This window comes from Nannobrachium achirus (assembly GCF_963921795.1).
Source record: "Nannobrachium achirus genome assembly, chromosome: 8".
Taxonomy (NCBI): domain Eukaryota; kingdom Metazoa; phylum Chordata; class Actinopteri; order Myctophiformes; family Myctophidae; genus Nannobrachium; species Nannobrachium achirus.
This window is the reverse complement of record NC_137817.1, coordinates 32,880,626-32,907,124: the sequence shown is the minus strand read 5'-3', so window position 1 is coordinate 32,907,124 and position 26,499 is coordinate 32,880,626. Positions and strand designations below refer to the sequence as shown.

At 42.1% G+C, this 26,499-nt stretch overlaps 1 protein-coding gene across 1 annotated transcript in view; it reads left to right on the top strand.

Annotated features, from left to right (window-relative positions):
• The window catches only part of pitpnm3 (PITPNM family member 3), a 118,175-nt gene that overhangs the window by 18,037 nt on the left and 73,639 nt on the right, over window positions 1-26,499 (top strand). The window contains exons 2-3 of the mRNA XM_080731552.1: window positions 1,639-1,734; window positions 11,098-11,208. Of these exons, the coding sequence (XP_080587678.1) occupies window positions 1,639-1,734; window positions 11,098-11,208 (207 nt within the window). The remainder of the gene's footprint in view (window positions 1-1,638; window positions 1,735-11,097; window positions 11,209-26,499) is intronic.

Sequence of the window (26,499 nt, the reverse complement as noted above, 5' to 3'; positions counted from 1 at the left end):
CATACATACATACAGTACATGCCATTCACACAAACGATTATTAGAACCAAGATTTATTCCACATTCCTGATGGAGATGTCCCTTTGTGCTCTCATGAATCTCCATTGGCGGTTTAAGTCGGGGCTATGCATACCAATGTAATCTGTTTCCTGGGAATGGGGCTGGTTTAATCAAATAAGGGCGATAAAACTCCCCAAACAGAGATGGCAAAGACAGGCTGGTGTCTTTTATTTAACCCAAAAGGGGCATATTGTCTTAATAGAGTCCATAAATGATGACCTATGTGGAGTTCGACTGCTGATCATGATAGGTCGCAGGGGACTCGTCTCACAGAGGGGGGAGTGTTTTGTTAAACCAAACACAGGATGTCTGGTTAATTGGCTGGTGTGCACTGTGCATAGAGAGTGGGAGAAAAGGGAAATACAAACTATGCTCATATGCACAAGTGCGAGACAACGGGGGGACTTGACAAAGGGTGAATTTGAGGATTGATTCCGGATGGAGACCCAAATGCATTCAGAATCAATGGGGGTACATTTATTGTGTCAAATTATTGGCTTAGGAATGCTACAAAAACAACAAAATATTATTGAACTCAAGTCAAGTCAAACTCAATCATGGGGTGAGTAATCGATAGAAAAAAAGTCATTTTGGGGGTGAACTACTCCTTTAATAGAGGTGCCGCAGGAATGGATGACGTCATCCCTTCCTTTCAGCAAGCTACAGGCCTATGAGTAAATTCCTGTGGAAGTGGATGATAGAATGAAGGGGACATAAATATCTGTGTGTGTGTGTGTGTGTGTGTGTGTGTGTGTGTGTGTGTGTGTGTGTGTGTGTGTGTGCGTGTGCGCGCGCGTGCGTGCGTGCGTGCGTGCGTGCGTGTTAACAGTACAAAGTATAAGCTACAAAAATGTGGCCAGTTAATAAAAATCAATCTTAGCCAATCAGGATGAAATATGAAAAATCTGACAGGTCTGTATTGGTGTCATAAATATATGATGTAAAAAATCTTTAGGACGAGTGATACCAAAAAATTTCTTTTGCAAAACTTGGCCTCCTGGTGGTGCTACAACAGGCCAATGTGAAGTTTCAGGGCAATCAGGCGCTACGTTCATGATTGAGGCATTTTGTTCAAAATGGACCACTCCTGCAAACATAAGATGCCGAAGAAATAAAGTGTACCGATTTGCGTGATGTTCTAAAAACCTGTTGTAGGAGTAATCGCCAAAAATCCCTGCAACTGAACCGCTCCTAGCAGCCAACCAGAGAGCTCTATACCTCCTCTCCGCCAGACCAACGGTCAGTAGCCGACGCTATCCTACCACTTAGGATCCGACACGACAGCGTACACTACACACGACCATTAGACAACTGATTTTCGCCCACAGACGCTTTCCAAAGCTTACCGCCGTCGATGTCGGTGCGGTGGAGAGGTGCCTTTAAAGGCCATCCCATTTAGAAATGAGAAATGGAACTAAAAGAGGGGATGAACGAAAAGAGGAAAATAGCTACCTATTCATTTGGATGTCATTGACGTCTCTGATTAACTATCATAGCTAAATATAGACTTTCTCTGATAGACTGTCATTACTGATCCTGCCTATGAAACTGATTTTCTATATTTCATCTGACCCACAGCCTCATCAAGAAAGCACAGCGCCTCTCACTGGCGCATACAGAGCATTGCACAAGAATCCATCGACAGCTCAGATGAGGAGTTTTTTGACGCAAAAGGTTGGTAATATTGTTTGTTTTTAAATGAACACTCAAGGGCCTCAGTCCATAGTTTGGCCCAATGTCTCTGTTATTCCCTAATCCGTTCTGCTGCAAGTGTCCAGAGAACCGCCATGATTTATCAGAATGGCAGCCAGAAGGCAGGTCTACATAATCAGAACCTCTGCTGACATAAAGCTGTGAATGGGAAAGCAAAAACAATCATAGCATTTGAGTCACAAGACGGGGGATTTCGCGGGCAGTTGCAGTCGGGGGAAGTGGTTAGATGATTGCTGTTTTGATTGAGTCCTGAGCAAAGGGTCACTAGCAGTGAAAGACTGATTTCTATAATTGCTCTGTATTTTATAAAAATCACACTCGTGTGAACTGAGAGGTGGTGTGTGTGTGTGTGTGTGTGTGTGTGTGTGTGTGTGTGTGTGTGTGTGTGTGTGTGTGTGTGTGTGTGTGTGCAACAGCGCCCCTCCCTTAACATGTGTGGTCAGAAAAGGTTACTGCAGGCTACAGACAGACAGACAGACAGACAGACAGACAGACAGACACGGAGACACGGAGACAGACAGACAGACAGACAGACAGACAGACCCACACACACGGCCACGTATAGGAGCGTTGTGACCACCGCTCAAAAATGGCTGTGGTTGTATCACAGTATAAGGCTTACGGTGATTACAGATGAGTCTGAGGCGAACCTAGTGGGTAAACAGCAGGAACACGCACAGCAAGACAGTGGGGAGAATCGCCCGGGCAATAAATGCTTCTCTGAAACCGAGAGACAGGTTTAATGTGTTGCTTCTGTTATCACTCTTGTCTAGGTACTCGGCTGTTCATTTCCCAACAAATTCACTGTCTAAATTACTACTGGGGATTTGTTCACCCTGCATCCATTATCTGCTGCACATTGTCAAAACCTCTCAAATTTGATATCAGATTGGAGAATGCAGTGCGGGGAAATGTCATTTCCCCAACACACAGGTTATGCTCTTAGCATATCCTACTCAACAGCTATAATAACAAAATATAAACATAGTTGACTGCCCCTGGGAAACCATTCAATTAATATAATATTGAATGGATATGAATAGGAATATGATATGAAGCAACGTTAGTTTCTTGTCTCTCTGTTTTTGTATGTGGACATTCTAACTGTGTGTGTGTGTGTGTGTGTGTGTGTGTGTGTGTGTGTGTGTGTGTGTGTGTGTGTGTGTGTGTGTGTCTCTGTCTGTCTGTCTGTCTGTCTGTCTGTCTGTCTGTCTGTCTGTCTGTCTCTCTCTCTCTCTTCCTTTCATTCTCTCCCTTTCACTCTCTCATTGTGCTTGGTTGTCTCAACATATCTTTTGGTCTCTCCTCTGTGTTGTTAGCAGCACTGAGTGAATGTTTGCAACACACACAGACCTACATACCTAACATGAAATGTGTCATCTTTATCACGGCTGTCAGTTGGCAGAATGAATCAAATGCCTACTGTGTTACTGCTTTCATTGCCGCTACAGTAGCAGTGAACCAGCACTGCAGAGATAACGGAGCATATGCTGTTTAATCACACTCTTCCTTCCACAGTATTTCACAGTTAGCCATAAAATTGGCGAAAAGGGAGGGACAACGTGGTGTGTACAGAAATACAGAAAGATACCTTTCATTTTCATTGATTGTGTCAAAAATGTGTTTGCTGTCCAGAAAGGGAAATTAAATGTACTTGTTGTTTGCTGTGATGATGTATATGAAATCAGCATCAGCCTTATCGTTGCTTCTGTGGGAATAATACGCAATAGATTTTGGACAAAGCACCCCAATGAAAAAACAAGCTCACACTGCATTATTCAGATGTGCATGGCACTTGTTTTCTTCCCACTGAGTGGATGTTTATTGTAGCTGTGGAATGAACTGGCAAGATCATTCAGTGTAATAATCAGTGATCTGCATGTTTCCACATCCTTGAATTAGAGGCCAGATGCAAGTCCAGAATCCAGTATCAAGAAAGAAAGAAAGAAAGAAAGAAAGAAAGAAAGAAAGAAAGCAATCAATCAATCAATCAATCAATGCACTCTGCTTTCATGTCAGTCATGTACAGTATGTGTGGACATACATACCATACTGTTTTTTTTTCTGCGGGGGCTTTCTCATTGTGTCTTATCTTTGATGCATAATAACTTTGCAGCGGAACCAGTGTTTTTGAAGTATGTATTGGTCTATCAAAAACGTTTTAAACCTTTCATGTCACATGAAAGAATCTCAATTTGAATGAACAAAAACCAGGTCCATTTCAGAGCAAACCATTTGAAAAGAAGAGAAGGAGACACATTTGAAATGTGCCATTGCTAGGTAACTCCAATGAACTGTATGTGAAACTGGGTCTGTGTCCTACAAAGAAGGCACAGAACAGCAGCACATGCCTAACAACCATATTATTCTCGGATGAAACATGATGTTTCTCAAAAGGGAACCGGAAACCAGGTCACAAAAGCCTGTTGAAAGTTGGACTGCTTGACAGCAGCACTCAGTCTTAGATGCATGATTATTCTTCTGAACCACTTAAGCCCTATATACTTTGTCCTACGACGAATAGTGAAAATAGCTGATCTCCATGCCAACAGCGTCGTATCACGATGCCTTTTGAGCTTGTAGGTCATCTATTTTTTGGAAGATTTATGTGAATGTTTGAAAACGCTCACCAAAGTACAATGACATCCCTAAATTAGAGACACCAGGTTGTAGGTGGTTAATGATCCCTCTTGATGTCATGAACGACATGGTATACTGTGCTGTTTATGGAGGAAAGGTAGTGAAGGAAATAGAAACAAATGGTTAAGAGGTGCCAAAGGAACAGTTGATTGGGAAGGTTTAACTTAAAAACCATCCTAACAACCTTCAAAGAGTTTTATTCATGTTACTGTGATTAATGCTGTCGATGGGACTGTACAGCTCTGGGCCTAGTAAAACCTTGAAAATGCATGAAGCTGTCAAGAATATGCAGTATGTTTTTCTAAAGGGACTGGGCCCTAAAGGCTGGATTATGGAGTGTATTATGTCGGCTTTTGAAAATCTTTCTGTTTATTGTGCTTTGATCTGTCAGACTACTCCTTCAAAGGAAGCGCATGGCCAGCTGCTCTAGTCTTTTCACTGACAGCCTCTATAGCAAGCATAACAATTTGCTGTTGAAGAAACTCTTGTGGAAATGTAAGCTTTGGGACGAAGTTGGTCAGGTTAAAGGTGGGCAAAAGAATAACAACTTGAACCTTTCGTCCCTATTCTGGGCACACAATGTGTCCAGCGCAACATGCATGTTGGAGGAACAGGAGGGTTCCTTGTATAGAGCCTGGGGGACTCCGGCCAACTAACAAAAGGGTTTTTAACGTCTTCAGAAGGAATTTCTCGACTGTTACATCAGGCACTCTTAAGATATTTGTGACAACCACCGAGTGTCAGTCATCAATGCTTTACTTGTACACTGTAAAATCTTAGTTAAAGGGGCTCTAAGTGATTAGTTTCTGATTAAAAATGTAAACATAGAAACACAGAGTTCTATTTTATAAAATTGTGTGAATCTTGACAAGAGATCGATAAGCTGTGCAACCGCCAACTCAAGAGCTTGTACATACAGTAGAACAGATATAAATAAGCTGTCGCACCTCATCCCTGGATCTGCCCCGCCCCAGGAAAATGGATTTTGGTTATCACGATAATATCGTAAATCGCGATTTCTTTTGTCACAATAATCGTGATATGACATTTTCATATCATTCCATCCCTAGTCCTTAGTCTCGCGTGGCTAGACTGTTGCCTCCCACAATTTTCAAATGCTTCCGTTCCGTCATACAGTCTGGAGAACAGAAGCTCTTATCATGAGTAAGGGAGACAGCGGATGTGAAGCCTCCTCCCCCACTTCCGTTTCGTTGCGCAAATGTATCCTAACAAAAATCTAAATCATCTAAGCATATTTAGCTTGCTGCTTAGCAGCAGATTTATATTTTAAAATGTATTTTGTGAACGGAAATGGCAGCTTCCGTTACTCTGTTACACTAGGTGTAGTTCCAGACTGCACTAACTGATCTGATCTATGTTTATTTTAATCTGACTTTCCTTTAAAGATACATTAACTCTTAATTATTAAGCACATGAGCCACTTTCTTTTCTGATGCACATACTCCTATCCTCGATCGAGCTTGAAACTGCATTGATGGGCGTGCGCAATTAAGAGTTTCACCCATGTTCTTGTAATGTGATGTGACAATAAAGTTTGATTCTGATTCTGATTCTGAGACTCTATATAGCATTCAGAGATTGTGGAATAGTCACCGTCTAGGTCGTCCTCTATTGTCACTTCCAGTCATCCCGGTTCTCCATAAATCTGGCCAGCTCGTTGGTGCTTTGCGCTCCTGCGTCTTTCTTGGGAAAGCATCTAACTTTTGATTATAGCTATTATATATAGCACATTGGTTGGCTATTCAAAGATAGCTGAAGTGCTGAAGGTATTTTTGTGGCAGCGGAGGAGAATGGAGAGGTCATCTGCCACAATTTTCTGTTACTTGTGTAATTGTCTTTCTCATTTCCTCACACTCACGCTGAAATGACAGGTTGAAGGATGTTTCTGAATTGGTTTTCTGTCCTTTGGGACCCGCACACCTCTTATTTCTCTCTTCTCCTGTGGATCTAATTTAATATTGCTGGATTTCCTGCAGTTAGAGAAATGGCAGCAGTGTTTGGATTGGTTTTCATGGTCTGGAGATGTTATTCGTATTTTTCTCTTCCAAGCCAGCATGGATGATGTAGAATGAATGAATGAACTTTCCCCCATGCATTCTTCTCTACTTTAAAAATATTTCATCTCTCTTAGAGGTGACTCAATTACCACAGACCAATGGTTCAACATAAACCTGTGCTGCTTTCTCCTCTGATTCAGCACTGACCATATCACAGCCTTCAGTATTCTGTGACCCTTAAGCCCAATTCATTCATGTCGATGTCGCACGTTGGCAGGGGTGTCGCACCAAATTCTGTGCCCTGGGTACAAGGATTCACTGCGTTATGTTGTGCTTTAACTATTGAAAATAGCAGATATACAAGCTCACAGCGCGGCCCGAGTGCCGTGCTGCAAGCTTGTAGATCTGCTATTTTTGAAAACTCCTGAAAGTCTTTGAAGTCTTTGAAGGTTTTTTTGAAAAACCTGTTTCTATGTCAGTGGTGCTCAAACCTTTTCATGTGAAGGACCCACAAAATGATATGTATTTTGCCACAGACCCCCATGTCAAAATAGTTCCAGGGACCCCCCAGAAGCAAAATTTGAGTTACAAATGTTCGCTTAAAAGATACATATATTCAAAGATTTGCACACATTTTCACAACTTTTTCAAATAGCTAAAGTATAATATAATTAAGGCCCCTCCACCTTGGGCCCTAGTAACTCAAACCCCCCCCCCCCCCCCTTGTGACGCCCCTGCACGTTGGTGTCACTTGCCGGAAATAGCCGAAGTGCGACACTGTGGTGCGACAGAGTATAAATTAGGTTTGAGTGTGTCTCTCTCCCTCTATTTATTTCTCCCCCTTTTTCTTTTTCATTCTGTTGACCTAATTCCCTGAACCTGTCTCTCTGAGTCTATTAATTTCTGTTGTTATCATTCTTTTCTTGCTCTCTTGTGCGCTCTGCTTGTCTTTCTTCTGCTCTCTCTGTTGCTCTCATTGTGTGTGTGTGTGTGTGTGTGTGTGTGTGTGTGTGTGTGTGTGTGTGTGTGTGTGTGTGTGTGTGTGTGTGTGTGTGTGTGTGTGTGTGTCCACATCTAATATCACAAACTGCTACACCTATCAGCACGATATTACATGTGCACGCTGCCAGTAGGACAAATAATTCAATTCCTATTATTCATATCGCCCACTGACAAATACATTATTTTTGTGAAGCCGTATCGAAGGATGGACAGAGGGGCAGGGAGGCAGAGAGGGAGAGGAAGAGACAGAGTGTAATGGGGAGCATTGGTGTAGCAGGTTAGGGGCCCTGGGTACAAGAATTCACTGCGGGCTCCCCATGAATGTTCTTAATAGGGGGATTTAACCCATTTAGACTGGGAATGAATTATTACGCATTATTTTGTGCTTTAACTATTGAAAAATAGCAGATATACAAGCTTACAGCGCAGCACTGATTGCCGCGCTGCGAGCTTGTTGATCTGCTATTTTTGAATATTTCAAATCCTTCCTAGGTTTTTTGAAAAACCTATGTTTCTATGTCAGTGGTCCTCAAACCTTTTCATGTGAAGGACCCCCAAAATGATATGTATTTGGCCACGGACCCCCATCTCAAAATATTTGGTTCTAGGGACCCCCCAGAAGCAGAATTTGAGTTACAAATGTACAAAAGATTTGCACACATTTTCACGACTTTTCAAAAATAGCAGATCTACAAGCTTGCAGCGCGGCACACGGTGCCGCGCTGTGAGCTTGTATATCTGCTATTTTTCAATAGTTAAAGTATAAAATAATTAAGGCCCCTCCACCTTGGGCCTTAGTAACGTAGTCCCACTTTTAGAGATTGCCCCCAGAACACACTGATGATCTCAAAATTATGCATTGTCAGAGCAATAACACTGGTAACACCAGGTAAACTGATAACATGGCACTTAGTCCCTTAATATATCTGGTCCCTTAATATATAGTCCCTTAATATATCTGGGTTCAGATTAGGGGTGGGCGATATGGAAAAATACAATATCACAATATTTTCCCTAGCTGTATCACAATACACAATCTTATCACGATTCTTTTTCATGTTAGTATGTTATCCTCATTATTATTTATCTATTAGTCAGTTAGTCATCTATCTATCTATAGTAAGTTCTCCTCAAAACATTGGCACCTATCTACTCCTATACTAACACCGAAAAACACCATTCAAACTTTAATGTGTTCAGCTTACTGTGGAGACATGTGCTATTACTTTTTACAACAATTGGCCAAAGGGTGGCGCTGTAGAAAGCCTTTGAAAGTGCAAACTTTGAACAGGTATAGCTCATGCTCTGTTTGACGAACAGCCATGAAACCTGGACACACAAATGCGTCTCCTCATGCTGAACAACGTTTACCACTCTGACTTTGACCTCTGACCTTTAGATCTCCCACCATTTTGAATTATATGAAAAACAGTAATCGCGATTTGAAATCTCGCGATTAGCGAATCGCAAATGCTATTTCCTGCGAAATAGACTTCCCAAGCAATTTGGAGACGTTTTAATTTTAGAAATCCCTTCATAATTGACTAAGCAATGATCAAATCAATCTGTGGTGTCTTTCTTTGCTTCCTAAATAGCCGCGCATGGCCGTGCCGTGGATTAGCCGACATTACGTTGTTGCTCTACTCTCCAGAGGAGCCAACTGCCAAGGCGATCACACTGTCTGTCTGTCTAACAGCACGTAAAAGTTTATTTCCGTTCCAACGGAGTACTCCAAAGCTACAGGTAGTGAATGTTCTTGTAATCATTTTAAATATAACATCCTTAAATCCTTGTGCATAGAGTAAATGCTCCCGTTTGTCATAAGCTGAAAGTGAAAGTGAATGTGCGTCCCCAGAACCAGGGTTGTCAACATTGGACAGTCAGAATTCAGGAGATTCTTTGAGGGTAGTTTGTGGGGGGCGTGTAACTCCACAAACGGGGGTCTGGAGGTCCTCCCCCCGAAACGTTTTAACAGAGTAGATGTATTCAAGAGCATGGCAGGAGATGGGGTAAAATTTCAGGAGACTCCTTTTAGGAGTGTTGGCAAGCCTGCCCCAGCACACATGTGAAACCTTTTTTTGCCTTGATGATGCAGCCCTACATCTGTGTCTTTGTCAAGCAGGGGCGGACTGGCCATCTGGCATACCGGGCATGTGCCCGGTGGGCCGCTAGGCTAGGGGGCCGCCCAGTTTTTTTTTGCCACTGGGCAGCCCCCTAGCCTAGCGGCCCACTGCAATAGTTGTTTAGAATGGACATATCAAACTCAATGTCCAACAGATTGCTTTGTGTTAACAGCTGAGTTTCTAGTGTCAATCTCCCTCTGGAAGAGATTACACTGAGGCCTCACTGCAGTCTTAAACCCGTTTTTATCCTGGGATTTTCGCGTCACATTCACAGATTTTATTGAAACATTCTTTTGTATTAATTCAATGAATATTGCAGTTTTATGCAAATTATTCTTCTGCCTCTAAAACATGTACGCAAAGTCACATTTTCATGATGATAAAAACTGTAGAGGTTAGTCCAAATATCACTGAAACCAATCTTACCCCAATTGGCCCATATCATTTTGAGCAGCTCGTAAAACGCTTAAACCCTTTTTATCCTGGGATTTTTGAGCAATTTGCATGAAACATGTGTAGATCCTTGAAGATATCATAGTGAAATGAATATCCGCACTCTATTGAGTAGTTTCTAATACACTTTTTTAATAGGTAAGCACAGCAGCAGTTGAAACAGACGTGTTTCAGCACGTCAGCCTTCCTCAGCGTTTCAAACTGAAGGCCGACTTGCCGAAATGCATGCCACACCACTTTGTGAAGTTTTCACTGTCCAAAGATTTGTATCCATACAGCCTATCCCTCTTGTTGCACCATGATGATGTGATGACAGTCCTTTATCATATCCCTGCCCCCTTTGCCCTGTGCCTTTTCACGTCAAAACAGTGTTAACACAAGCCCCAGACAGATGGAGGCCTCCTGGCAGAGATTAGCGCTCTGTTGAGAGCTCCTTTACCTCTATCTGTCTCTCTTTCACTTGCTGTTGCTATCCTTCTCCTCCTGTATTGCAGGACTCCCAATAGCGGAGGACAAAAAGCTTACTACTGTATCATTCAAATGGACAGGCCTTGCAGAATCGTGTCAGAGCCTCTCAGAGCTGCCAGCAGCTGTGAATGAGAGGAGCGCGCATGAGGCATTTGGTTGTCAGACCGCATGGGTCCGCCTGTCTCGGGCTCTGTCGATGGATGACGTTGTCTCAGTGTACTGTGTACATCAGACGTGGCCAGTCGCGTTGGTCATGCTCATCCACACGTGTATTGGTTTTCCACTGTGGCAGACATGGCCATGCATCCTCCCGACAGTCTGTCATAGCAGTGTGTGTGCAATGAATGGTTCTTTGCTTTGGGTTTGTGTAAATCCAGAGAAATGAACTGCCATGTTTTTGATGGGGAGAGGGGGAAATTGGGTTCCTTCTCTTTGTGGCTGTCATCCTGTCTCACAGTTCTCTTTCTTTCTTTCTTTCTGTGTGTGTGTGTGTGTGTGTGTGTGTGTGTGTGTGTGTGTGTGTGTGTGTGTGTGTGTGTGTGTGTGAGAGTGTGAGTGTGAGTGTGCGTGTGTGCGTGTGCGTGTGTGTGTGTGTGCGTGTGCGTGTGTTTGGGTCTCAGCAGATGTGCTGGAGGGAAAAAGTGCCATGCTGCTGGGCATGAGCCAGTGGAACTCAAATGACCTGGTGGAGCAGATTGAAACTCTCGGGCAAATGGATCACCAGTCGGATGGTACGATACACACGCAAACACACACACACACACACACACACACACACACACACACACACACACACACACACACACACACACACACACACACACACACACACACTCACACACACTCACATGCACACACGCACGCACATATACCGTAATTGCTGGACTATAAGACGCACCTGAATATAAGCCGCACCAGCTAAATTTAGGAGAAAAAAAAACAAATGTTTACATATATAAGCCGTACCTGACTATAAGCCGCAGGTGTCCTTCCTGCTTCCCGATAGAGCACCCCTGGTGGCCGTTAGCTGTATAAGTCTATATATAAATCCTTGTTAAAGACCATTGTAAAACTATACTCAGGGGTAGAGAAACCGTTATTAGAGCACGAAGGGTTCCCGAAGGGTTCCCAGTTCGAATCCGGGCTCCCCCTGAGTTAATGTCGAAGAGTCCTTGGGCAAGACTCTGAACCCCTAGTTGCTCCCGGTAAGTAGGTTGGTGCCTTGCATGGTTTCCTCCGCCACCGGTGTATGAATGTGTGTGTGAATGGGTGAATGTAATGGCACAATCTATGTAAAGCGCCTTGGATAAAAGTGCTATATAAATGCACCATTTACCATTTATACTAACTGGCCGTTAGCTGCACCGTTGTATAAGCCTCAGGGTTCAAAACATGGGAAAAAAGCCACGGCTTATAGACCGGCAATTACGGTATATATATATATATATATATATATTAGTGCTGTCCAACGATTACATTTTTAATCGCGATTAATCGCATGATTTGTGTAGTTAATCGCGTGATTAATCGCATAATAAAAAATTTCGTAGGGATTTTCTGTTCTAGTACTATACTTTTATTATGTATCCAATACATTATAAACTCAATGTTATTTATTTAATCATCTTATAAATTATAACCCCTCTGCTGTACATCATTTAAGACAGTAGTTCTCAACCAGTAGTCCTTGAAGGGGTTCCAGCTAAATGATGGAGAGTTGGTAACCAAATGGACCCTTATAGATCTTTAACTCTTATTTTTGGGGGTCTGGGAGGTTAAATCTCATCAAATGGTGGTCCGTGGCTCAATTACTGAATAAATGACACTGACACTGGAGCTAACTGTTAGCGAATTTGCTAACACTCTGGAACAGGGCAAGGGGGACGGGTAGCGTCATTAAGTCAGCTGTAGATGTAGACATCCAGACCTAATTCCACTGTGTTTCATCATTCATTCAGCCCAGCTCTAAGTTTATTTTGTTGGGAGACACACCTGTGAGCTGTTAGCTTGCTGTGCTCCGTTACTGACTCTGACTGAGGCTCCGCTCTGCGCTCTCACTCGTGTAGGCATATGTTGAAACAGAGCAGCCAGAGCTACAGAAGCCTCAAAAGGTACAAAAAAAGGCAAAATACATTTTTTTCTTCTTTTTTTGAGTTAAAAAATGTAGGCCATTAATAGGCGGATGCGTTAATTAGTTAATAACGCTTTAATTTGTACAGCACTAATATATATATATATATATATATATATATATATATATATATATATATATATATATATATATATATATATATATATATATATATATATGTATATATGTTACAGTTAGTTTGGGTAACTCAGTTAGATTGGGGTAAGAGCGCATCACTAGTCTGCGACAACTCTTTGTTTATCTACTAGCCTATCTTATCTGTGTTTAGCCATTAGCTTACTATGCCTAACCCTAACCCTAACCTTAACCTCAGTAAAACTATGCCTAAACCTAACCTTAACCTCCGTGGGGCGAGGCGCTATCCTGCCGACGCTACGTTGTCTCGTTGTCGTTGTTGTGGATCAAAGTGACCGCTTGCTCCGCCCCGCGCCGCACGACGAGCGCTCCTGTTCTCAATCTAACTGAATCTCAAACTAACTGTGACATATGTATGTATATATATATTATACCTGTCGAATTTAGCGCGCTATTAACTAGTTAACTCACAATCCTTTTAATGCCGATATTCTTTTTAACGTGCGATTAACGCAGCTGATGTTTGAGCCTCTGTGCGCTCCGTAGTATAGAGAGTGAGGAAGCGAATGCGCTGACAACAATCAGTCAGTGTGTGATGCGGCTAGCAGCAGGGCTAGTCATAGTATGAGACCCCATAACTCTATGTATGAGACAGACAAAACGGCGGAGATTTTTGCAGCAGACAACCACAATATCACCGCTCACGGCGTCGCGCGCATCAAATACCGAAGCGTTGAAACGGCACATCTGCAGACAGCGCGAGCCCCAGATACACACACGCTCCCAAGAACAGGAGCGCTCCAACTTGTACACGAGCACATAGTAGCCTACGACGTCCTTTATTATACAGTGCTCTGCCTCCCCAGACCCCCGCACCAACATGCTAACAGTGACCACCAAATGCTTGCAACAACGGCCAGAGAACCCACATACAGTGGTTAGCAGTTAAGATTGGCAGTGTCACCAGTTGGCTGCCTCAGTGGCAAACAGGTTTGGGCCCTGTTATGGCCCAAATCCAGCTGAAATCCGGCAAGTCTGGCTGACTATGGCTTGTGTGCCACACATCTCCAACGAGCCATCAGTGTCTCTAGTACACTCTACATCATAACAGCTGGGTTTCTCATAGTGAACTAGGGTGCCCAATAACACCAGTCCAGGGTGCCTCAGAATACTTTGATAATATTTAGAATGTATCAATATTACTTAAGTTAAACCAATTCAGACCCTCTAATGCCTCATGCTTGCTTTGTAAAACACCCCTGAGTTGCACTGTACTTGAGTTATATTTATAAACCAACTCTCTTCACCAAAAATAGCCGATCTACAAGCTCTTGTAGCATCTTGTAATGAGCTTTTAAATCTGCTACTTTTGGTGAATATCCCCTTAGAATAGGGATGCTGAGGTTTAGTGATTGAATGCCAAGTTTATTTTAAATCTCTCCTAATGAAAGATTTAAGGGAGCCTCCGCACACTCAAAAGTGTGCAAAATCATGTTCTTTATTTTCAGTTAATAAAGTGCAAGCTTTTGGTCATAGACCTTCAGGCATGCAGCACCTCGATGAGCGGTGGTCCTTTCACTATTAATCTGTCCTAATGGAAGCAGATATTTTCTCAAGTTGTTATATGTTTGTTAGGCCTATTATGGACAGTATTTGTTATTATTCCAAATAATAATAAGTATGCTGTATTTGCATAAAGCAAGAAGGCTATTTGTCTACTCCCATGTTGATATGAGTATTAATATATGTTTAAGGTAGATTTAGAACAAATACAAAATATGCGATTAATTGCGATTAATCGTGCGATCAACTATGGACAATCATGCGATTAATGGGATTAACATTTTGAATCGACTGACAGCCCTAATATATATATATATATTATATATATATAGGGTGACCATACGTCCTCTTTTGCCCGGACATGTCCTCTTTTAGGGGGCTGTCCGGCCGGTCCGGGGGGGTTTTATAAATTCCTTCAAATGTCCGGGGTTTCGCGCATATCACAGTTTAAGCACGGACATTTACAATGCACGTTCAATGGTTCTTTTGGAAACACACTGTGAGAGGCGCTAACCCCGGAACGTGTATTATTCATACTACTCTCTGCCTGCGATCCCTCCCTCCCTCAGCCTGTCTCGCTTTCAGATCAGAGCAGAGCTCTGCAGCAGATCGCGCAGCGCAGAGCCAAACGAACTGCAAACACTATTAATGCTCACTCCCTCAGCAACTGTGTTTACATTGGTGAAGGAATCTTGCCTGCTATTCCCTCAATCCTGGTCTAAAAATGACGGGAGACGGCTCTACGGATGCGTATCGGCGAGGCGAAGGTGCTCGCGACGACCGCGGCTTTCAATCACTGATGAAATGCACAAAAAGTGCGAGTGACCAACATTGAGAAGCAGAGCGTTCTGTCAGCAAAGCTGGTAGTCTTCTGTGTCCATTTAGGCATTTACAATTATAAAACTTCTGCTTCAAGCCCATAACACTGCAAAGTAGCTTACAAGACAGTCTGTGCGAGGTGAGAGCTCTTCTGCTAACTAAATTGACAGAATCTTTTCTACAACCTTGTAAAGCAGAAGATACGGCGGTTTGAATAATGGGCTACCTCTCTTTTATTTAGTTACAAAGCTGAACGTTCATACTGGAGCCAAAAGGCATACTTTATCAGTGGATCTCTAGATTTGTAAAGGGTCCAATTGGAACCCCCTCAAAATTGAATACATAATAGGCTATTAGTGGTATAGGGCATAATTGAGCGTAATAGAAAAAACAATTGGGGGAAAAATTATATATATATATATATATATATATATATATATATATATATGCCGGGTAGAGTGTCCTCTTTTTGGATTTTCAGAATATGGTCACCCTATATATATATATCAGCTGTTCTCGTGCGCAATGCCGTTGCGGGGGTGAAGTATATATGTGGAACATCTCTTCACACTCATAGTCACCAGCCAACACAGATAGGCCAGTTAATCTGAGGTTTGACCCAAAAGAAATTGCAATAGTAATGGTTTAAGGTTTTTTATGATCCTTAGGGTCATCCAAAAAACATGTAAAAAGCTGCTTCCCATTATATTCTTAGTGGATCAAGGTGAATTCAGGGGGTTCAAGTTTGGGTCCCTTCACTTACTATACACGAAAAAAAGACCCCCAACAAATCTTCTTTAAGTAGCATGTGAGGGGTTTAACCAGGTGTTTTCATGACTCTGAATCCATTGCCTTTGTTTTGCAAGAAAAACATTCCTGGGGCTAAAAACGGACCCCACAAAACTGAGCTGACCCCAGAAAAGTGATGAGTCATCACTAAACCATAGTTTTGTGGGTCAGTTTTTAGCCCGAGAAATGTTTTTCATGCAAAACAAATGCTTGCAATGGATTCAGAATCATGAAAAACCCCTAGTTTGACCCACACCCAGTGTCCACATGTGTAAGTAAGCAAATGTACATTTTGGTATCCATATCTTAACTCATTTAACGTTGATCCCGAGTATACTCGTGAAAAATACTTGAGTATTTAGAGTGCCGATCCCGAGTATACTCGCGTAAAATACTGTATATAGAGTAACGCCGGCACTCCTACCCTACGGTCCGTTGGAAAGTCCTGGCACGATTGGACTCGCCGATTCATCATCATCACGGATCCACGTGCACAAAATAGTAATCCCTTAACATGGAGGCGGACGGTAGATCTCATCTTTAATGTCCATTTTCTCCAAAAAACACTTTTAAAGCCAAGGATGGCATTAGATTCTGCTGGAAATTTAACCCGTTCATGTCTGGAGCACTAAATGGGTTATAGGGAAAGTTCTCCCCAAAAATATATTTTTTTCTATATTTTTGTTGCATTCCTATGCCAATAATTTCAGGACCAGCAGTGCTTCCCTATGGAGACACAAATAGTCTGCTTTGTTCCCTATGGAGACACAGAGTCCCTCCTATTCTCCTCATGTTCTTAGGATTGCGACAAAAGCAAGAGAATATCCATGAATGCAATTTTCCATGGGGTGAGTAGTCGATAGGAAAAAAGTAATTTGGGGGGTGAAGTTGAACTATCCCTTAAAGGCGAGCGATCAAAGTGAAAGTGACTTGGCCTTAGACCAGTTCGTGGCAATGATCCAGCACATTACACTCTGCGGCCATTTTATTAGGTTCCTATCGAGTATCAGGCAGGTACGACCTTGATTTGTTCCCCTGTCTTTTACAAGATTTGATGAGTGGCGTATTCAGAGATGCTGTATTCGGGGGCTACTCAGGCTTTTTTATTGGCTCACACCAATAAACACTGAAGACATACATTTATTCTCTGATCCACTCTATTCTTTACACAGTCCAATTTATGTGTTTATTCTTTATATCACCAGTCCAAAAGGAATCCAAACTCACTACTGAATACAAATTGATCTGTAAGGAGGCAATCAGAGCACCATGAATCATTCCTACTAAGGTCATCCCATTTTCACAGAAGATTGCACAAAAGAATCACCTTGTCTCTTGTTGGCAATGAGCCATCTGCCCACTTTGCAACAAATCTTGGATGTTTATACTGTGATTCAATACAATATAAAACATTATTACCTGAACATATATTGGTTATATTTTAGCACTTTTTAGACCAAGGGTCACACAATTCTGGAAAAAAAATAGTTTTACTTTCAAGCTGAAAATGGACCATATATTTCAAGTATTTAGTTAATGATGTACGGTAACTTTGCAGTCTCACAGTGACTACTGCACGATGTAGATGAGTAATTAATGTATAGCTGTATAATTAAACCAGCTCATCTTGTAAAGTTCATGTTCTGAGGCTTTAACAGACTGAAGTGGGTGCTCTGAGTTGGTTCAGTTGTAGGGCAGTGTAGGGATTAGAGTCCCTCCTACAGAGATGAAAGAAGATCTTGCTACAAGTGGTGTATCTAATCCTGGTAAGAATATCGTACCTGCTGGTTGCTATCTTGCTGACCTATCCCAAAGAATGTGATTTGTCATATAGTGGATAGGTGGTATCAAGTTCAGCTAATTTGGACATTTAAACAAAGTATACAATACATTACATATCACTTGCACTGTAGTCGTGGAAGATGTTAACTTGAAGGGGCACTCCACCACTTTTCAACCTATGTTCATATAATTGGTCCTCACTCAAAATACCTTTTTTTTTTTTTTTTTTTTCTCAGAGGAGGGCTGTGGGCAGGTCAGAAACCCATCGTCTTGTGACATCATCGATTGCCAATCCAGCTTATAGAAACTGCAGGCTTTCTATTCCTGAAAAGTTGCAATTTTAAAGTGGAAGCCATTGTTCTCGCGATAATAAAAATCTAAATATCTTTTTCAAAAATATTGATTACATTTTTGTTTTGGAAAATGATGATGTCACAAGACGATGGATTCTGAACTTCCCACAGCTCTCCTAGGAGACTTGGACTGAGTAGAAAAAAATTGTGATATTTTATCATGAACATTAGTGAGGACCTATTATATGAAGACAGGTTGAAAAGTGGTGAACTACTCCTTTAAGTAAAAGTAGCAATATAATAGCACAATGTAGAAATACTAAAAGTACTTCTTCCTTGGTCTTTTGGTACCACGTAATAATAACATATCTTTGCTAAAAGTGTGTTCTCTAAGATGTAAAAGAAGTTGTTACATTTCTGATGCTGTGTGTTGCTAGACTATATGATGTTGAAAACCCTTTGGTGTAAGCTCAGCTGCGTTTCTCTCTTTCTCTCTGCCTCTGCAACTCAGCTTGTCTAATTTCTGTGTAATTAGTGTCAATAACTTAGCGTTCTAACTCGTTGAAGAGCACAACGTGAGCTACTCAGTCATGCCCATTGGAGCAGATTGTAATGTCTGCGTCGCTGAAAGCAGGGGTTCCCCTGGGCAGGCTTTGTGCAGCAGTTGAGATCTGTGATTGTCAAAATCCCCCCGCAGAGGGTCAGTCAAATTAACACTCCAGATCTTGCTGTGCAATTAAGCCAATTTAGACTTGTAAATATAGCTGATATTCACAGACAATTGACATGCTGTCCTCAGGTTCTCTAACCGTTACTCTTACTGCTTGCACGAGCCCTACTCTTCTCATCACCCCATCACATCTTATTCTCTCCCTCGCTGGTCGTGGTCGCTTATGAATAATAATGTCATATTCCTCCTGTGACTGTAAAGACTTGACAGTTCAGCATGCCCAAAGCGTTGAGACTAATTTACACAGATGCTATTTTCAGCATTCTAAACCGTCATACGATGGAGTATGAATTAGACATTACTTGACCGCTGATAGATACAGCATGTTTGTTTATGGTTAATATTTATATCAATAAATTACATCAATAAATATTGTCACATGCCGGAGATACTGTATGTCGGGTCACCTTCACCCTTCACCTGCTGGCTAACTGTGCTATTATTCTATTGAAGTCACCAGAGATATGCTTCGTCGGGGGTCTAGGCTGATCGCTGCCCCCAGGTGACCAACGTATTATGACCAACTGACCATCTGACACCAAAGCCATGCTAAAACTTTGGGCATGTCTTATTTCTTTGAATTCATTCTTTGTCTCATGCGAATAACATTTGAATTTGATGTTATTTAAAATATTTCCAATAACCACTTAGCCACCACATTCCTGGGTTTGTATGTGCTCCAGTCCAATATCTCTGGGATGTTCATTGCTCACTAGGAAAACAGCCTCATCAGTAGATTTATATTGTGGTTTGGTCAATTCCCATCATTTCTATTTATACCCACTTAATTCCTGAATCCTGACTGATGTGCTGCAATCAATATCTGGACCCTGAGATAACCTAATTCATCAACCAGCCCTGTTTTGAAAATTAGGACTCATGTCATGCATGATAAACAAAACAAGCTCTGCCTATGACTTTGGCTTGCAGTCTGGCTTATCCCCGCCAAGTTTGGAAACCATTTTGATAAAGTGACTGCATCAAGGCACAGAAGCAGATTGTATAAGATAACTAAAAGATAACATATGCCAACCCAGTATATACTGTAGTTCAATTCCCTGTTTACTGTAATGCCCTACAAAGTGACCTAGGGAGAAAATGTATCTGGGTAAACTGCGGTCCATGTTTCCCCGCTGTGTGCTGCGTGCACTATTCAGAAATGCATGCAGAGACAGAAAACACATTTGATTCTATTGTAGGACTCATCTGTATTCTACCCATCACCCCCCATGGCTACAGTAGCAGGCAGGCAAGAACCATTTGCGACTAAATCTCAAAACTGCCCTGAGCCGCAGAGATTCTCTTTGAACAATAAAACAGGGCAGCGGGGACTCAGTGTAAGAAGACAAGCAGTGCGCGTGTGCGCGCGCGCGCGTGCGTGCGTGCGTGCGTGCGCGCGCGCGCGCGCGCGTGAATTGTATAGGTGTGTGCACATTTGTCTGTCAGGTGGCAAGGTAAGAGAAACATTGAGAACAGATAGATAATCACACCCAAACAACAGTGCCTCTGCCGGAGCTCCAGGCTAGCAGAGGAATACAGAACAACGAATAAGGAGCCTTGGTGCATTTCATTTCCAGGACCGGTGTGCAGGATGTGTGTGCACTAGGCTGTGACTTGTTAGAAATGTTGATTAAGCTTTGCAGGCTCTTTGGATGCTGCAGCGGATGCTTGCCATGGTCGAGGCATAGGCTAGTCAATCTGAGGTTTGACCCAAAAGAAATTGCAATAGTAATGGTTCAAGGTTTTTTATGATCCTTAGAGTCATCCAAAACACATGTTAAAAATCTTCCAAAATATTCTTAGTGGATCATGGTGAATTCAGGGGGTTCACGTTTGGGTCCCTTCACTTACTATACAGGAAAAAAAGACCTCCAAAAAAATCTTATTTAAGTAGCATGTGAGGGGTCTTACTAGGGGTTCTTCATGATCCTGAATCCATTGCAAGCATTTGTTTTGCACGAAAAACATTCCCCGGGCTAAAAAGGGACACAGCAAAACTGAGCTGACCCCAGAAAAGTGATGACTCATCACTAAACCATAGTATTGGGGGTCGGTTTTTAGCCCGAGGAATGTCTTTGGTGCAAAACAAATGCTTGGAATGGAATTAGAATCATGAAAAACCCCTAGTTAGACCCCTCACATGCTACTTAAAGAGGATTTTTTGGGGGGTATTTTTTCCTGTATAGTAAGTGAAGGGACCCAAACGTGAACCCCCTGAATTCACCTTGATCCACTAAGAATATTTTGGAAGATTTTTAACATGTTTTTTGGATGACTCTAAGGATCATAAAAAACCTTGAACCATTACTATTGCAATTTCTTTTGGGTCAGGCCCTTTTTTTGCTTAGATTGACTGGCCTAGCAGTGTGACAGGCATGCAGTGAATGTCCTCCCCTGCTGTGTGTGCGTGTGTGTGTGTGTGTGTGTGTGTGTGCGTGCGTGCGTGTGTGTGTGTGTGTGTGTGTGTGTGTGTGTGCGTGTGCGTGTGCGTGTGTGCGTGCGCACACGCGCGTGCTTGTGTGTGTGGGGGTTATTTATTTATTTTTACAGTAGGGTGACACAGCAGACCATGATTTCAGTACCAGTGAACAACAGATGGCTGAGCGTGTTAGCAAGCCTCCACTGCGCAGAGGGTCAGGAAAGTCTGTTCACCCTGTCTAGGGGAAGTCATCCCTCACTATTAGTCTCCATGTCCCACTGCTGCTGAAGGGGCCCAGAATTAAATGTCCCTTCTAGTTTTTATGGTTAGCGTTGAAACGAATGTGGAAGATCGATGTACTCCATATGGCAAAAGTACGATAACTGCAGCGATGGAGAAGAGAGCACTAATTTCATTATAATGGGATGTGATGTGTGTGGCTCCTTAGGCTGCTGTCAGAGCTTCATATGGCATGAAACCATGTTAGCAAAATGTGTCACTAAGTTAAAGTTGCCATCTGTGGCCTCTTGGTACTATTCTATTGAGAAATGTAAACCCAGGTGTTGGGTAGGACACCTACTGGTTGACAAGTAGAACTACAAAAAGTCCTAGGGTTCTGCAAAAAATCCACGCAAAAATCTATAGAAGGGGGAAACCACTGTATAATGCAAAAAATATTTTTTATGCCTTCAAACATACATTTTTCAATATTTTTGTGCAGGCAAAAAGGACGGAAGCTCCTGAGCACAATATTGTCGTTGTCGGGCGGAAACCTCGTATCTCAAAGTTTCACATTTGTACGTTCTTTCGCAAAGTAAACCCCTGCTTTGTCGTACAAGGCCGTCGCACAAAAGTAGCGAAAACAGCAGATCTACAACGCCTCGCACGTGTGCTTGTAGATCGGCTGTTTTCACTAGTTTAAATCATTTTCAAAATGATAAATGCAAAACGAACGGTTTTGGACATACAAGGTTTTCACCCGACAACGACAATATATTATCTCCCCTGGCCATTGGCTCTCAGCTGAGTGCTAGAACATTTGGTCTCTCTTTAAAGTACTCCTAAAGCACCAAAAGCAGATGTGGAAGTAGTCCGAAGCTGAGGTCAACATTTAGCCGCGTTCTCTCACTGTGGCTCTCCCAAAGATAAACAAGACATGCAGGACCTCTTTACTGTTTATCTCCAAGTCCAGCATGCAGGCATGCAGGCAGGCAGGCATTCTCGGAAGACATTTCCATATTCCCCTCTGAAGTTATAAAAAGCTGCATTTTGCAGTCTACCCTGGATTGGAGGATCATTTATCCAGGCCTGCATCCCTTACTGTTTGTTACGTGTCATCTGCTCCATTTACTGTAAGCGGATGCTTTGTCATGCTGGCCAGCCTAAGAGACAACAAGATGGATACATAAAAACAAACCAATCTATTGAATTTGTGAAGAAATAACGTTGCAATGACATTCTAGACAGTAGTTGCGGATAAAGAATGACAGAGGCGTATAACGTGGATCAATAGTTAATCTCCTGCCTCTTTCAGCTCTTGCTGCCTTACACAGATTTATTTTATCCTGTTCATCATCTTAAACGTATTCCCAACATCTGCTCTTTACTGCTGTTCTCTTTCTCTCTCATAGGCGTGTTCAGAAATATCGTTACTGATGGGCAGAAACATTTTATCTCCATATTTTTCTTTTAATGTTTCTTTCTTTTTTTTTATACAATTGATCCATTGATTTTGTATATAATTGATCCAGAATTCCATGACAACAGACAAAAGTAACAGAAATAGCCGTTTTACAAACTCACTGAACTTGTAGATCATGGTATTTTCACGTATTATTTATTTATTTGTGAAGGTAAATGGGAAAAGTGGTTAAATGTGAAAGGAGGGAGATGACATGCACATCCCTGACCCAAGTTGGGCAGGTGCTGCGCGACGAGTAGATACTAGAAAAAATAAATAAAGCGCTAGCACACTGTGGGCTCACATGCGAAACAAGTGCTTGTATTGCATCAAATACAGGTCGTGAGTGATGTTTCCAAATACAGGTCGTGACGCTCTTCTTCAGTCTGAAGAAGAGCAGTGTGCTCGAAACGACACAGCCTGTGTTTGGTGCAATAAAAGCACTTGTTTCGCATGTGAGCCCACAGTGTACTTTTTAAAGTGGTTAAGTGTGTCTGTGTGGATTATATAAATATTGGACCGAACAAAAGTATTAACAAGAGCTTGTGACTGAACAATAACTAAAAAAAATGTCCATTTCCTGAAAAGGTATTGAACTTGAGGTCTCCAGACTTTCCACCCGACAGCGACGATATGCCATTCCCCATGCACTTCACACTGTAGTATGATAGCAGATGTGCAGATAAGGTTTGTATCAGCAGTAACACAGGGTGCTTGAGGGGCTGTGGAGTCCAAGGACTTAAAACTGCGGTGCTGCTGCCAAACCCTAGCAGCTGTTTAGAGAGAGAGAATGTGAAAGAGACAGTGAGAGAGACAGCAAAAGAGATGGAGAAAGAGGAAGAAGGTGAATGAGACAGAGAGAAAAGAGAGAGAGGAACAGAGGGAGATAGAGCGTAGAAGAGAGAGAGAAAATGAGGTAGAGAGAGAGAGAGACAGAGGGAGAGAAAGAGAGGGAAAGTTGAAGCCAGTATTGATGTTATACACTTATCGATCGCCAGGACCCATACCTCTGAGAGAACGTGAGACGAACATGAAGAGACAAAAGGAGCAGAGAGAGGGAGAGAGATGAGATCTCTCTGCAGTCTGCGGCACTGGATGGTCTTTATACCACTCAGCAGGGGTGTCGCACCAAATTCTGGGCCCTGGGTACAAGGATTCACTTTGTGCTGTAACTTGTAGATCTGTCAGTGGTGCTCAAACCTTTTCATATGAAAGACCCCCAAAATGATATGTATTCGGCCACGGACCCCCATCTAAAAATATTTAGTTCCAGGGACCCCCCAGGAGTAAAATCTGAGTTACAAATGTTCGCTTAAAAAATACATATATGCAAAGATTTGCACACATTTTCACGACTTTTCAAAAATAGCAGATCTACAAGCTTGCAGCTGTGAGCTTGTATATCTGCTATTTTTCAATAGCAAAAGTATGAAATAATTAAGGCCCCTCCACCTTGGGCCCTAGTAACTCAGTCCCCCCCTCCCTTGTGACGCCCGGCCACTCAGCCTGCCAGTGTGCCAGTGTGCTTCTGTACCAGACAATATTTTATTTATATACAGCGCTTGGCTCAAACAGACACCCCCATAGATGAAAACAAAACACTTATTTTCACATCCAACGCTAAACTGCAGAGGCAGAGGATAATAACTTGATGATGTGGGTGGGCAGATATGAACATGTTTTTTTTATCATATTTGTTATTGCAGCGGCATCAAGTTACAGACAATACAACAGGTTACCAAATACATTTTGATGACTATCCCTGTCGTCTCTCTCTTCATCCCCAATCCCACCACCATCCAACAGCATCATAATAGCCACATAGTGATTCAGTTGCATCATTATTAGTTAGATCTTTTAAGTTAGATATCAACATCTTTCATTGCTGCACCACTACAGAAACACTTTTTATCCAGGGTAGAGAATATAGCTTTCTTGAATGGATGGATATTCAGAGTAGTTACATAACATTTATAATGGTCTGATGCTTGCTGACAGGGAAGTATCGCATTTATCTCTGTTGATCCTGGGTCTCAGACAGATATGTATTTAATGTATTCATCCTCAGGCTGTGTTGTTACAGTACTTGTGCTGGTGAGGGAACTGTTAAACCTTTCCTTCCCACAAAGCCCTTTACTATTTTATGGAAAACATATTACAGTTAATGAGCTAGTTCATGGTATGTTTTGGAGTAAATACCGGTATGTGTGAAAACATACAAAACACTAAACGGGTGGAGCTGGTTTGGAGAGAGAGAGAGAGAGAGAGAGAGAGAGAGAGAGAGAGAGAGAGAGAGAGTTAACACTCTAATAGCTAGTTTATCATGAAATACACTTACATTTAGTTCTTAGTGGTTGATGTTTATTGATAATTACATTTTAGTTTAGAAGGGAAGCTTTAATTTTAGGATTCTAAAATAGTTTTATGTACCAATTATTTCATCCATTTCAAAATGCCAAAACAAATTCCAAAGAGTGTATTTACAGTATTACCCCTAAATATCATTAAAAACTACTTATTTGAATCATTGGTAAGGCCATGCATGGTATATTTAGCTCTAGAGCCCTATAATTATCCTAACATAATGCACACTGGCAGAGGCAACCCTGCATGTTAATAGCTAGCATAGAACCTGAATGTTTTTGGAGCTGTGTGGAACACAAGCTCCCTATACGTGGCCGTGTGTGTGTCCGTCCGTGTCTGTCTGTCTGTCTGTCTGTCTGTCTGTATGTAGCCTCAAAGTTTGGCACGCTACTCCTCCCACAGTTTTTGCACCACACACTCGCGCCATATGTCAAATCGACCGGCTTACTCGGGAATCGTCTGCTAGTAACTTGCTAAGAGAAAGGTTCTATAGTTTAATTGATATTAATGTATTAGTGAACTAATTTTCCCCATTGACTTATAATGGGAATTGCAAAAACTCACATTCAAGTATTTTTCTCTCGTAAACCATAGGAGCTACAGTTTCAAACCTCGGAGAGGAGCTTCATAATGATTTTAAGAATGAATCAAAAAAAATTTACATCACTCAGCCTCATGGTGGCGCTATAACGGCCCACTTTGCGTTTTGCCCCGTAACTCTTGAACCGTAGATCGGAAAATTAAAATTATTTTTTCCCTGGATTCCTTGGGTCAAGACGCATCTCCCCATATAGGCCACGCCCATTTGCGCCAGGATAGATTTTCCGCCATCTTGAATTTTCTCCAAAACACACTTTTTGCACCTTTTCCTACATATTTTCTTCAAATGTCACAAAAATCGGTACACATGATCCTGGGTGACCAGAGAGGTGCTACACACACACACACACACACACACACACACACACACACACACACACACACACACACACACACAGCTCCACTTCGAACAGAGGTTCGATTTTTCAATATACTGTACCAGCACTCTTTTTTAACCACCTGTGCCCTATGTCCCTCTTGTGGTCACATTTGCGTCTATAATGACATGTCCAAATTAGGGATGAGAAAAAAAAATCGAACCTCTGTTCGAAGTGGAGCTGTGTGTGTGTGTGTGTGTGTGTGTGTGTGTGTGTGTGTGTGTGTGTGTGTGTGTGTGTGTGTGTGTGTGTATTGCAGTTGATGCTCAGGGCAGGCTAGACTCAACAGCACCTCTCTGGTCACCCAGGATCATGTGTACCGATTTTTGTGACATTTGAAGAAAATATGTAGGAAGAGAGAGAAAAATACTTGAAAGT